Here is a 13,576-nt window from a genome sequence, read left to right as displayed (position 1 = left end):
GGACGGCAACCGCCAAGGGGTCCTGAATCGGCACCGAGATGTCCACCACCAGCTTGTTGAGAGCAAGAGTGATGTCACCACTGCGGGTGCCATATCCGTGGCTGACGGCGTCGGGGAAGATGACCGAGAACTGGTTTCCGTCCATCATGGTGACCTGCCAATCCCAGGTGCAGTGGTATAGGTGGTTGAGCCCCGCTTCAAGCATCTCTGGTGACGCCACCCCCTCCCGAATAGAAACAATCGCCTGAAGCGAGGGGGATGGTGGGGGGATGTCCGGCACCTCGATGTGGAAGAAGCCCATGCCCTTAATGCCGTGCCCATACATCATGATCTCCTCCGACACGGGGCGGTCCGGGCATAGGAAGGTCGGGTGTCCCGAGTCCGAGCAAATGTAGCAGCACGGTGGACTGGTGTAGGCGACCTGCGAATGGCCAGCGAGGCCGCGGTTGAAGCACTTATGGAGGTCTTGTGGTTGGTTCCCGGCGCGGGCTGGGTTGGCGGAGGTGGTCGCCGGGTCACGGGTCGGAGCCAGTGGAGGGGCACCACCATTCCCACGACCGAGACCGCACTTCTTCTTCCTCTTAGCCCCCTGACGGCCGCGGCCTGCCCCATTCGCAGTGGGAGGGAAGGCCGGCTCGTCGCGGGGGGGCTGGTACCGACGACCAGGGGCGGTGGGGGCGGGCTGGGAGAGCTGCTGGTTGGAACGGGGAGGCGAGCGCGAGCGGCCCGAGCGGACGAGGGATCGGTCGTCCCGGCGCCGCGTGGAGATGGGGAGCGACGCCGTTGGTTGCGCCAGTCCGCCCCAGGAGCGGGCGAGCGGGACCGAGATCGGCCCCGGCGATCAGCCCGTCCAGGCGAACGGCGTGGCGGGGAGCTGGTGTCCGTACGGGGAGGTAAGCGACGGTCAGGGAGGGGAGGAGATCGACGGCCATCGCGCGCCGATAGGTGCCGGCGCAGGTCGTCTTCGCGGCGGAGCGCCTCAGGCGATGGACGCACAGCATCACGGCGGTCGTCGGCGCGTCGCTTGGGGCGGGTCCCCTCATCACCCCAGTCCCATGGCATGGGGGCGGGTCCGGGAAGGGCGGCCTGCTGCGCGAGCGGAACAAGCGCCAAGGGGAGCTGGGAGGCGGCGGCGGTGGAGGGGGTGCGAGGGGAAGGGTTGTCGCTAGGTTGCGCCTCGGTGGAGAGGATGGAGGCCTGGGGAAGCCAGCAGGAGGCCATATCGACTTAACTGGCGGACCGAGCAGCCCAGGACCGGACCGGGGCAGAGTGGGCCAGCCCAGCATCGGAGCGGCCCACGAGCCAATCGCAGGGCCCATCCGCGGCCGGTCCATCAGAGGACGGCCTGACTGGAGTCGGCCCAGCCCACGAGGAGGCGAGGGGGCAGCGAGGGTTTCCCCTCCCGCCGCCGCGGCCGGGACCGGCGTCCTGGACAGGACGAGCGCGGGTCGATGCTGCCCTGGAACGTGACGAGGAGAGGAGCTGAGCTTGGAAGCCCCGAACGACGCAATGAACGGTCTGAACGGCGAGCGGCGCACGAGCACGGGCGGGCGAGTCGGAGTGGCCGTCAGGCGGCCCGGCGACGCGCCGGCCAGGGAGGAGGGTGCCAGAGGGGTGGAGGACCGCCATGAGACCAGGGCACACCCCTGGTCCGACCGCCCAGCGATGCCCCACGCCTGCGCGCGGCGGCGGCGAGCGGTACGGGACCCAAGGGGAGCCCTTTGGCCCGGCGTCCACGGGAAGACCGCCCCAGGGTACCGGCGCGACCGCGGGACGGAGCACAATCCGTCCCGGCGGGGGAGGGGGGGAGGGCGCAGTCCCGGCGGGTCGACGGCGGCCGAGCAAGGGGTTCCCGGCGTACCACCGGCCGTCCGGCAGCCACGTCGTCCTCCTCCGCCAGGTCGGCCCAGCGCGGTGGCTCGACCGGTTCGGGGGATGCGGGGACAGCAGGCGTCGGGGGGGGGGGGGGGGGGGGCGTGGACGGGGGGCTAGCGGCGCGGCCGCAACCGCAGCGGACGGGGAGGTCGCGAGGTGGAGGTCCGGCAGCAAGGCCGCCGGCGGTCGGGGACCGAGCGGCGAGTCGCCCTCCGCGTCGCTAGAGCCCATTCTTAGGTCCTCGACTTCGGAAGGCGTTAGTCAGGCAGCACACTAGCTCTCGTAGTTTTCTGCTTTACCAAGATTTTACATGGTCAAATGGTTACAACATTTCAAAATGTTCACAACCATAATGCTAGATTATAGGTTTCGTATATTTTCAAAACTCAAAACAGAATTCTTGTTATTTTGGATATTCGGCATTATGGTTGATATTTTTATAGATTTTAAAATAAAATTAAGTTTTTAAACATGCAACAATTGTTTCTAATTTCACATGTGCTGCCTCTGGCTCGCCACGCGCCAGTCGCTCATCGCCAACGCCGCCGTGCATGTCGTCATGTACGCCTACTACCTCTGCTGCACCCTTGGCCTCCGCTGGCCGCCGCGCTGGAAGCGCGCCGTCACCGAGCTGCAGATCCCGCAGTTCATCTTCAGCTTCGCGGCCTCCGTGGTCATGCTCTGGTTCCGCTTCGCCGGCAGCGGCTGCGAGGGGTTGGCCGGCTGGGCCTTCAACGCCTCCCTGCTCACGCTCTTCCTCAACTTCCACGGCGCTGCCTACGCCGCCAAGGCCAAGGCCAAGAAGAGCAGCAGCAATGGGGGGAAATCAGAGTGACGACGTGCGCGAACAAGGGGACTTCTTTTTAGATTACACAGATTTCTGATTGATTCCAGGCCTGTTTGATTTGTGATGAAATGCATTGCCCTTCCATTTTTGACAATTCTAGTTTTTCAAATTTTCCAAATCATCGAGATGTTCATGCAGCAGGCGAATGACAATAGCATCTTTGTTTGATTCCTCTGCTTTTCCTGCGTGAACTTCTACGAATTCTTAAGCTTTTTCCTTCAGTTTGAACTGAATGCGAATGTAGATTCAACGATGACAGTATGTTCTGTCAGGACTTATTTTTATCTTCTTCTTTTGTATGGAAATTTCTTTCTTCGTAGCAAGATTAATTAATTGGACAATTCATATTACTACATATTCATGTGTACTAAGTGGAACCAACCGAGCCTACATATTCATGAACTGTATTTTCTTCCGTATGTCAATAAGTACCGATTCAATTGTCAATGCTGGTATGGAATTGCATTATAACATTAAAATTACTGATAATCACGATGATTGCTTACAAAATATAGGTGCCTCCATCTGCAACACACAAACAATTATCTAGTCAATCTATAATAATCCCATCTGAATCTTAAGTCAACACAGGAAAGTTGGTCATGTCCAAATGGTTTCACCGACAATCATCGCAACTGTTAAGTCGAGTGTTGCTAGCTGTATCAAGACGTTCTCTGCACATCCTCACAGGGGTCAGGAACCTAAGCAGGAGCACCAACACTTTATTATCTAGGAGAACTACTCGGCGGCAAAACTCTCATGGACTCTAGTTTCTATGAGCGCCGTGTGACATCCTTGCCACGCAGTTGTTTGACATACTTCGTAGCCAATCATCGCTATGTCCTAGTGTGTCACATGATCCCCATAAATCTTGAGATGCAAAACACTGGTGAGTGGAGCATGTGAGACTCGGCCGCCCTGATATCTTTTGTTACCAGGACAACTAACTGTATTAAACTTATGTTGATAAGTGGCGATGTGTAGAGCAACTGCGTGCAGGAAACCAGAGGTGGTATCGAACACTTAGATCGTGTTTCCCTATGCATCCCAATCCTTCTCGGTCAATCTTGTTTTCCTTTTGTGCTCTTTAGGATGGATGAAGTATTATTGAAGATATGTGATAGACTCTGGACTCCAAAGGAAGAAGCATGCTACGAAAAGAGAGAGGACGCATGGAAAGGAACTTATGAGTGTCCAAATATCATTGGTATAGCATAGGCCGATCAACATATTAAATATCACTTACATCTCACCTATTCTCAATATTATCCTCCTCGCCCCCATGTGGTCTACATTGTCGAATCCTTCAATGTCTGCCCTTGGGGCGGTGCGGAGGCGGTGACAACTCGGGAGCGGTTGGAAGTGACGGGATGGGGCGGCAGTGTGGCGGCTCGGCAGGGTTCACAACGGTTACGTCGGACGACGTCGAAGGATTGGGATGAGGCGTTGGGCTCGGGGTGGCCGGGGGCCAGAATCAGATGATGCGTTCACATGACGGTGGTTAAGTTTGATGCCATCGTTTTGGGATTTTTGATAGTGTGTTAAGGAGGACCTAAATATTGTTCTAGGTGACAAAAAAATCATTTTTTTCATTCCCATGCAAAGAAAAATTAAAGTCGATTTGAGCCGTTTACTACGAGACCCCCCTCCCTCCCCCCCCACACACACACACAAAAGAAATTAAGTTTGTACATACTCCCTCCGTTCTTTGAAGAGTGCACTTTCAACTTGTTGGAAATTCAAACAATTTTATGTTTGACCGTATTTATACCACAGTACACAAACCTTTATGCCATCAAATTATTAGCATTTGATTTATAATAAAAATATATTTTGATCATATACCTATTTGGTTTCACAAACATTGGTATATTTTTCCACAAACTCGATCAAACTTTGTGATAGTTTGACTCTTCAACAAAGTTGGAAGTACATTTTTTAAAGGACGGAGGGAGTAGGTTTTGGAAGTCTACTATTGCCTATTGGAGATGAACATAAGTATTAACATCACACATATCTAGATAAAATAGATGATATGACAAGTAATAAATAAAGAAAGAAAGACATGTGGTAACATAGCTAGTTACTACTAGTATGAGTAACATCACACATATCATGACAATATGAGTCTATATAGTCTAATAAATGAAATGTTGCATGTTACCACATATATGTTACTTGCCATTATAGAGGTAGTAATATACTCCCTCTGTCCTTTGAAAAAGTGTACTTCCGACTTTGTTGGAAAGTCAAACATATTTATATTTGACCGAATTTATATAACAATACACTAACATTTATGTCATTAAATTAGTAGGATTAGACTCGGGATAAAATATATTTTCATCATATATACCTATTTGGTTTCACAAACATTAATGTATTTTTACACCAGCTTGGTCAAACTTTAAGATAGTTTAATCCTTCAACGATGTTGAAAGTACACTAACGGAGGGAGTAGAGTAGTAACATGGGTGGCTAGTCGAAGGCGAGCCACGAGCCCACGACGGAGTCAACGAGTTTATCGGGTGATTATCAGTGGGGCCCACGTGAGCGTGACTTCAATCCCTCAATTTCGTTCTACTCCTGGTTCGGAGCACGGCACCAACCAAACCCCCAATCGAGCACGCCGTCCACTTCCGAGGTCGCGTGCGTGGATAGGGTTTGCGTCGCCGCCGTCCCGCCGACTGCGCCTCCCCGGCCCTCATCGTCGCGCCACCGCCGGGGAGACCAGGCCACCACCAGCCAAGCTACCGATCAATCGATCGATCGACCGAGGCGGTGATGGCGCACCAGATCCCCAAGGTCGCCCACACCCTCGTCGAGATCGCCGAGGTCGCGCGCTACGCCTACGAGCACCGCTCCGGCCACGCCCCGGACCACGACGGCGCCACGGCGCTGGCCGCCGACGGGGAGGAGGCCGCGCGGCTGCGGGCGGAGAACGCCGTCCTGCGCGCCCGCCTCGCGGACGACCTCGCCCTCCTTCGCGAGCTTCAGGGCGCACACTTTGTTTCCCAGGAGTGCCCTCCCGACGTGAGCCCCTCGCACCACCGCTTTCACGTCCTTGACGATTGTTCTTACCTATTTTCGCCACGATGGTGCATGATTAATTGTTACAGACACTTGTTTATCTGATTACAATGAGAAATTAGCTTCACTAGATTCATCATAACATATATTTTCATGCTATATATTTGATGTCGTAGATATTAGCGATATTTTCTCTTAACTTGATCGAACTTCAAACATTTTGGAACAGAGGTAGTAGCACCCTGGTTTTGTTGTTGGAAACAACACATACATGTCTGCGATTCGGCATGATTCAGCATCACAATGAGATACAACATCGTAGTTGTGGGCGGCTTTGAGCCATATCCATGCAGTGAAGTTACTTCTAAGCATTCTGCTCCATGTTATTAAAGATGGTGTTGGGATATGTTAAGTTTACAGCGTGACAAGAGCTAATCGTTTAATATCTCCACAATTGAACTCGAGATCAATAGTATAAGCTTATGGATTCATTATGCTGCAATGACACGTTATTCAGCTTATATAATTAAACGATTCTTCTTCATGCCGACTGACATCTTTTGGCGATGTGATTTTGTGGTGCAGTTGCATAATCGTCTTGTAGCATCAGTCAACAATGCTGGCTTCCTTGCCCATCTCGAGAAAGTACGAGACGAGCCGCTGCATCAACATACCAAACTGTCTATTGGCGGTGTGACAGGTTCATCCTTGCTAAAACCTTCTGAAGTTTGTTGCTGAACTATGCTTTCATAGCATTATAGCAACTGTTTATTACTTCATTCTTTTACATTCTGCAATTATTATGAGTTTAACATCTTTCTGTTTTCTATTCGAATCAAACCAGAGGTGGACATTGGAGATATTCCTTACACTAAAGATGAGGGGAAGACTGGCTCATGGCTCTTGGTTTCCTGTGATACTGCTGGGGGCAATCTGGAGGAAATTAGTGGAATTGATGACGAAAATTATGTGATGGTTAATGAAGATGACATCGTCGATGCTATCGCTACCTTTGTTGCTAGGTGCATTCTTGAAGATCCAAAGTCCAAGGTATTTTTATTTTCAAGAGTTGATACATCCTCTTCAGCACTGCTTCATCATCTAACTGTTTGTTGTTTTTTCTCCAGTCATTGTCATCGAAAGAGCTGCAAAAAGGTATGACTATCCTCCATGCTTCTGCCCTTATAAGTTAAAATTTGTAATTTTCTAAATGGTGTTCTGTTTCTGAAATCATTGCTTTCAAACAGTGAGACAAGCACATGGGTTGATTAATTAGGTTTATCTAGTTAGCGCTATTATGAGAAAGTTCACCACAATGGAGACATGCAAGCTGACAAAAAAAAAACCAGAATTTATAAGATAGGCTGTTTGCAGTTGAGAAAGTTAACCACAATGGAGACCCAGTGCGTCCAACTCTCAATAGTCCTTTTTGTTTCTGATTTCACATGTAGTTTGTGACATTGTGGAGATTAACAACTCACTGTTGTGTCATGAACTCATGATGGGTCTCTGCAATTTTCTGTTCTACTACAATTGTTGCATGTATTATCTTCTTAATTACCCGAGGATCTCTTGGGTCAGAGCATCATAGAGATGACCAACTATCACATCTGGTCCTATCTTAGAGACTCGGACTAGTTAACCATTATTTGAATTATCCTTTACTTCGATTGAGGTTGAATGATAGATTGTTCTCCGGCATTCTTTATTTCAGAGTAGACCAAATGTTTCTCTGACATTAGCTTAATTATATATTAGTACACATTTGAGGTACATTTTTGTTTGATTTGATATAGATTCTAACTTCTAATGTTTAAGCAGCTGTTGCAACGGCATTGAGCAGCATGACAGACAGGAAGAAATGGATAAGTTTCTGGGAGGCTGGAAAGGTGATCTACATACTGGCAACTTGGGGGATCACAATAGCAGGGTAAAGAGCTCTCATCTTGTGAAATTTGTATGTCGGCGTTACAACTTACTTACAAGCGAAAACTGAGTCATTCTGATTGTTATTTTGCGGTTGGATGCAGGCTGTACAGGAGTCGTGCCGTCCTGAAGATGGCAGCCAAAGGAGCTGTCGTCTCCACCAAATTTATCATGAAGGCATTGTGAGGTGCCAAGTGCTCAATAGTGGCATCATGATCACACGCAAGGGTCCGCAATTTGTAAATACAAACTCGTCGTGTCAACTGTACATATGTGTTGTGTGATATGATTTATCTGAGAACTATTCGTTGGTCAGTTGTGCTGTAACTTCTGAAATGATAATGATTTCTCTCATGTGTATGAATAATGGGGGCAACTATCTGCTTATCATGTCTCGAAGTCTCTCAAAATCTCTAGTGATTGATATAGGGGCGCTCTGCTCCGCATGTTTGTTGTGTGCCGGAGTCTCCCTGGAATGATTTGGCTTTCCTGGAACTGCCTTGCATGTTTGCAAAGAGGTCTCAGCCACTCCCATTAAACACATTAAGAGCCTGTTCGGATTTCATCTACTCCACAACTCTGCTCCCGGAGCAGGTGGAGCGGACCCGAACAATGTTACTCCGCGGAGTCAGCGGCATGGAGCGACAAAACAGCTGCTCCGTAGCTCTTGGAAACCAAGGAGTTAAACAAATTTACACAAGACTGCCGGTGGCCAACCTAGCACACAACAAATTTATAGAAGACTGCCTTGCATGAGTCTCCCTGGAGTGAAAGTACCGGTTCGTTCGGTACGGGCCACATGGCAGATTGTTGGGCTTTGGGCCGAACTCTTGATGAGGAGCGGAGCCAACAAGCCGAACGGTTTTCCTCGCTCGCACCATCGATCACGGGAGCAACTAGTTAACGAGCGCTCCTTTGGGAGTCTTGCAACGATCAGCATCACTTGGCGCGCTCTCAGCCATTTGCCATGTGTCGCGCTCTGGACGCTCCCTTCGAATTTTGTTTTTTTATTTTTCCTCACGTGTTTTCGGCTTTTTAAACGGTTTTTTTCGGGTTTTTTTTACGTTTTGGTTTTCCTCCGGTCTTTCTTAGCTTTGCGCGAAAAAACATGTTTCTTTCTTTTTTTTTATTTCGCGAAAGTCACGGTTTTTCTTCTGCGGGAGGCACGGTTGTGCTTTAGCGAGAGTCACGGTCGTGCCTTTCGAAAACAAAAAAAAAACATGTTTTCTGTTTTTTTTTTCTTTCGCGAGAGTCACGGTTTTGCTTCCACGAGAGGCACGGTTGTGATTTCGCGAGGCACGGATGTGCCTCTTTCGGAAAGGGAAAAAACCATGCCCCCGGTCCGGTTTTTTTGCCCGGTTTTTTCGTCCGGTTTTTTCATGAAAAAAAGTTCGTCAAAACCTATCAACATGGGATCTAGTTTTGAAGATCTCGACGTGAGGAATCCAACGGTTCGAGATTTGGACGCACGGTTTAAGAGATAAAACGTTTTGAATAAACGGATCTACGAAAAAAGGGATAACTCCCAGGTCGCGACAAGTGGCGCGCTGCATGTGCGCCACTTGTCGCGACTCAGGAAAGTGGAGTGCTCTTTGCAACGAGTACTCCTTAATTAGTGATTTCGATCGACCAGGAGTTGCAATTCATACGGAGTAGTCGGAGCGCAGGATTTTGTGAAGCGAGTGGATTACCGAACAGGGCCTAAGTACACGTGAAGGGCGGCCAACCTGGTTGCCAGCGGTGAGAAATCTTTTGGATATTTTTAGATGAAGGTGTGGATTATTTTTTTAATGTATTTTTTCTTTTTAGATGGAGGTGAGAACTTCTTGTATTTTTTAAGTGAAGGGTTATACAAAGTGGCACTCGTTGGTAGGCTGCGGTGATAATTTTTTTTCTTTTTTTCCTTTTAAATGAATGAAGATTTTTTTTCTGAGAAGATTTTTTCATGGAGACGAGGACTATGTATTTTTTTAAATAAAAAATTTTGCACAACTTCCTCTCAAGCGGCGTCACAGGGTGGCGCCCCAACCACTAGTATGCAAAAAAGATCCCGTCTCTTTGGACCAGCCACATCCCTTCTCACCTAATCTTTAACACACCTCCGATATCCTTTTTGATATATACCATTTCTTTCTTCAGTTTTGTGAATATGTATTAGTCCATTTTGAATTGGTTGCAAGACATGGGCACTTCTGCCTTGCTTTTGGGGAGGAAGCACGGGGCATTTTGAGCTATGCTCACGGCGCACCTTCAAAAATTTTGATGTAATTTTATCTATGAATGTGTTTTTAAGGTCTTGTGATATTTAATATATAGTGTCCAGCCCTTCTGGAAAAAAAAGAGGCACATGCCTGTTGATTGTTTTTTTTTTTTTTTGAGAAAGAGCATGGGCACTTTGCTAACAGGAGAAAATTAATCTTTTTGAGGGGTAAGTGGGGGTAGGAGAAAATTAATATTTTTTAGGGGGGAAATTATTCTTTTTTTATAATAAGGAGAAAATTAATCTGGCTTCCTTTTTTTAGGTCATTAATCTCGCTTCCAAACGGGCCTTATTAAGGCGATGTGTGAACGTTCCTGGGTTGGGCCGATCGGGCCAACCCAACCCAAAGCCTGAGGTCTTGCTCGACCCAGCTTCTTCTTTCCCTGTCTCTCCTGTATCCGCTCGCCGTTTACCCAAACCCTTGTCCCCGCGCCGCCACCCCCAAGAACCTCATCGGCTCCGGTCCTCCTCCGGCCGGCAGAGGCATCGAATCCCCCACGCCACATCCTCCAATGGCCACCAAGTCCCAAAAGAAGAAGAAGCTCTCCGCCCCCAACCCCTCCATCGACGCCAAGGCCCCCTCCCCCAAACAAAAGCCTACCCCTCAGAAACCCGCGGAGGAGCCAGAGACGGCGGCGGCGGCCGCCAAGAAGCCGAAGCCGAAGAAGCAGAAGGTGGGCAAGGAGGTCTCTGCCAAGAAGCCGAAGGAGGGCAAGCAGGTCTCTGCCAAGAAGCAGAAGGAAAGCAAGGAGGTCTCTGCCAAGAAGCCCAAGAAGCAGAAGGAGAGCAACGAGATCGACGAGATCTTCGAGGCCACCAAGAAGCGCAAGCTGCAGGAGGAAGAGGAGGAAGAGTCCGAGGGGGACAAGAAGCCCAGGAAGGGCAAGGCCGAGGGGGCTAGCAAGAAGAAGAGCAAGAAGGAGACTGGGGGCAAAGGCTGGGAGCCCGGCCACGATGACGAGGTCGAGGAGAAGCGGCCGCGGCGGCGCACCAACGACGGGCTCACCATATACTCCGCCGACGAGCTCGGGTTCGGCAAGGCCGACGCCGGCGGCACTGCCCTCTGCCCCTTCGACTGCGACTGCTGCTTCTGAGCCTTTCAGGGGTCCTCCGTGCCTGAGGTGATGTAATCGGCATACGTCGCAGTGGTGTTTGTTGTAATCCTCGGTTGATTCGATAACTATGTGCTTAGACGTGTGATCGGATGAAATGGAATTTTGGTTCTCTGATATTGTCAGTTTTGCAAGAGCTCCAGATTATATATCTTTCTAGATCAACCGGTTGGTTGTTTCAACATTTTGTTTTGTTTTAAATCTTAGCATAGATGGCGGGAGTACTTCGACAAGCTGTTCAATGGGGAGAATGAGAGTTCTACCATTGAACTGAATGACTCCTTTGATGAGACCAGCATGCATTTTGTGCGGCGCATCCAGGAGTCTGAGGTGAAGGAGGCTTTAAAAAGGATGAAAGGAGGCAAGGCGATGGGCCCTGATTGTATCCCCATTGAGGTGTGGAAAGGTCTCGGGGACATAGCGATAGTATGGCTAACCAAGCTTTTCAACCTCATTTTTCGGGCAAACAAGATGCCAGAAGAATGGAGACGGAGTATATTAGTACCAATCTTCAAGAACAAGGGGGATGTTCAGAGTTGTACTAATTACCGTGGAATTAAGCTGATGAGCCATACAATGAAGCTATGGGAGAGAGTCATTGAGCACCGCTTAAGAAGAATGACAAGCGTGACCAAAAATCAGTTTGGTTTCATGCCTGGGAGGTCGACCATGGAAGCCATTTTCTTGGTACGACAACTTATGGAGAGATATAGGGAGCATAAGAAGGACTTGCATATGGTGTTCATTGACTTAGAGAAGGCCTATGATAAGATACCGCAGAATGTCATGTGGTGGGCCTTGGAGAAACACAAAGTCCCAGCAAAGTACATTACCCTCATCAAGGACATGTACAATAATGTTGTGACAAGTGTTCGAACAAGTGATGTCGACACCGATGACTTCCCGATTAAGATAGGACTGCATCAGGGGTCAGCTTTGAGCCCTTATCTTTTTGCATTGGTGATGGATGAGGTCACAAGGGGTATACAAGGAGATATCCCATGGTGTATGCTCTTTGCGGATGATGTGGTGCTAGTTGACGATAGTCGGACGGGGGTAAATAGGAAGTTAGAGTTATGGAGACAAACCTTGGAATCGAAAGGGTTTAGGCTTAGTAGAACTAAAACCGAGTACATGATGTGCGGTTTCAGTACTACTAGCTGTGAGGAGGAGGAGGTTAGCCTTGATGGCCAGGTGGTACCTCGGAAGGACACCTTTCGGTATTTGGGGTCAATGTTGCAGGAGGATGGGGTATTGATGAAGATGTGAACCATCGAATCAAAGCCGGATGGATGAAGCGGCGCCAAGGTTCTGGCATTCTCTGTGACAAGAGAGTGCCACAAAAGCTAAAAGGCAAGTTCTACAGGACGGCGGTTCGACCCGCAATGTTGTATGGCGCGGAGTGTTGGCCGACTAAAAGGCGACATGTTCAACAGTTAGGTGTGGCGGAGATGCGTATGTTGAGATGGATGTGTGGCCACACGAGGAAGGATCGAGTCCGGAATGATGATATACGAGATAGAGTTGGGGTAGCACCAATTGAGGAGAAGCTTGTCCAACATCGTTTGAGATGGTTTGGGCATATTCAGCGCAGGCCTCCAGAAGCTCCAGTGCATAGCGGACGGCTAAAGCGTGCGGAGAATGTCAAGAGAGGGCGGGGTCGGCTGATTTTGACATGGGAGGAGTCCGTTAAGAGAGGCCTGAAGGATTGGAGTATCGACAAAGAGCTAGCTATGGACAGGGGTGCGTGGAAGCTTGCTATCCATGTGCCAGAGCCATGAGTTGGTTGCGAGATCTTATGGGTTTCACCTCTAGCCTACCCCAACTTGTTTGGGACTAAAGGCTTTGTTGTTGTTGTTGTTGTTGTTTAAATCTTAGCTGTTTCAAGTAAAATTTTGTCTGATGGGAGGAAATTGATCTTGTTGAGGTATTGCATGAGCATTGGAGCTTTTTATATGATGTTAATGTTTGAGTTGCCTAAAGGGCCTTGTAGAGAATACATATTTTTAGAAAGAGATTGTTATGGCATGATGATCAGGGGAGACAGAAACACCATTTAGTCAACTGGCCAGCCTTTGAATCAAGTGGGTTTGCAGTAGTGGATCTTGAGGTTAAGAATGTTGTTTTGTTAAGTAAAATGGACATGAAAGTTAGAAAATGAGAAGGAACTGCTGCAGAGTTTAATTCTTGGAATGTATGTTAGGCTGGCTAATCCAGCACAAGTTCAGTTTAAGGCTGCTCAATCCCATTTCCTTCATGGAGACCTAAACGTGAGAGATGACGTTATAGGTTTGTAGCAAAAACTAGTCAGATGCCCGTGCTACGCTACGGGATCCCACAAGATTAGATGGATTTAATTATAGTCAGGAACCCATATGTAGCAGCATGTGTCAAAAACAAAGGAGAACCACTGAGAACGAACGTTCCACCACTGAAACTGGTCATTGGCAAGCGCTGTCGTGATGAGCATGCCTTCCTAAGCTAGACATACGCCAATGCGTTGTCTCGGACTTGAGTTGGGCAAGA

The 13,576-nt window shown here is 49.1% G+C and overlaps 2 protein-coding genes and 1 pseudogene across 2 annotated transcripts; all 3 read left to right on the top strand.

Moving 5' to 3' along the window:
- Positions 1 to 1,627: 1,627 nt before the first annotated feature.
- On the top strand, positions 1,628 to 2,722 carry LOC123083938 (uncharacterized; annotated as a pseudogene).
- A 2,580-nt stretch (positions 2,723 to 5,302) lies between these two features.
- On the top strand, positions 5,303 to 8,068 carry LOC123087164 (uncharacterized). The gene is made up of 6 exons (XM_044509083.1): positions 5,303 to 5,755; positions 6,338 to 6,452; positions 6,597 to 6,802; positions 6,880 to 6,907; positions 7,574 to 7,682; positions 7,783 to 8,068. Exons 1-6 carry the CDS (start codon positions 5,507 to 5,509, stop codon positions 7,862 to 7,864), a joined length of 789 nt encoding a protein of 262 aa, XP_044365018.1. The 5' UTR covers positions 5,303 to 5,506; the 3' UTR covers positions 7,865 to 8,068.
- A 2,219-nt stretch (positions 8,069 to 10,287) lies between these two features.
- On the top strand, positions 10,288 to 11,169 carry LOC123082384 (protein TonB). The gene has a single exon (XM_044504724.1). The coding sequence runs from the start codon at positions 10,451 to 10,453 to the stop codon at positions 11,030 to 11,032; it is 582 nt and encodes a 193-aa protein (XP_044360659.1). The 5' UTR covers positions 10,288 to 10,450; the 3' UTR covers positions 11,033 to 11,169.
- The last annotated feature ends 2,407 nt before the right edge of the window (positions 11,170 to 13,576 follow it).

The sequence above is a fragment of the Triticum aestivum genome, chromosome 4A, assembly GCF_018294505.1.
Source record: "Triticum aestivum cultivar Chinese Spring chromosome 4A, IWGSC CS RefSeq v2.1, whole genome shotgun sequence".
Lineage (NCBI taxonomy): Eukaryota > Viridiplantae > Streptophyta > Magnoliopsida > Poales > Poaceae > Triticum > Triticum aestivum.
This window is presented reverse-complemented; position numbering and strand designations above follow the sequence as displayed.

Excerpts from the sequence above, each read along its gene's own strand:
- LOC123087164 (XM_044509083.1), top strand. The coding sequence starts at position 5,507 with ATGGCGCACCAGATCCCCAAGGTCGCCCACACCCTCGTCGAGATCGCC. Across the intron at positions 5,756-6,337 it reads CCCAGGAGTGCCCTCCCGAC|TTGCATAATCGTCTTGTAGC; the intron begins GTGAGCCCCTCG and ends TTTGTGGTGCAG. Across the intron at positions 7,683-7,782 it reads TGGGGGATCACAATAGCAGG|GCTGTACAGGAGTCGTGCCG; the intron begins GTAAAGAGCTCT and ends GGTTGGATGCAG.
- LOC123082384 (XM_044504724.1), top strand. The coding sequence starts at position 10,451 with ATGGCCACCAAGTCCCAAAAGAAGAAGAAGCTCTCCGCCCCCAACCCC.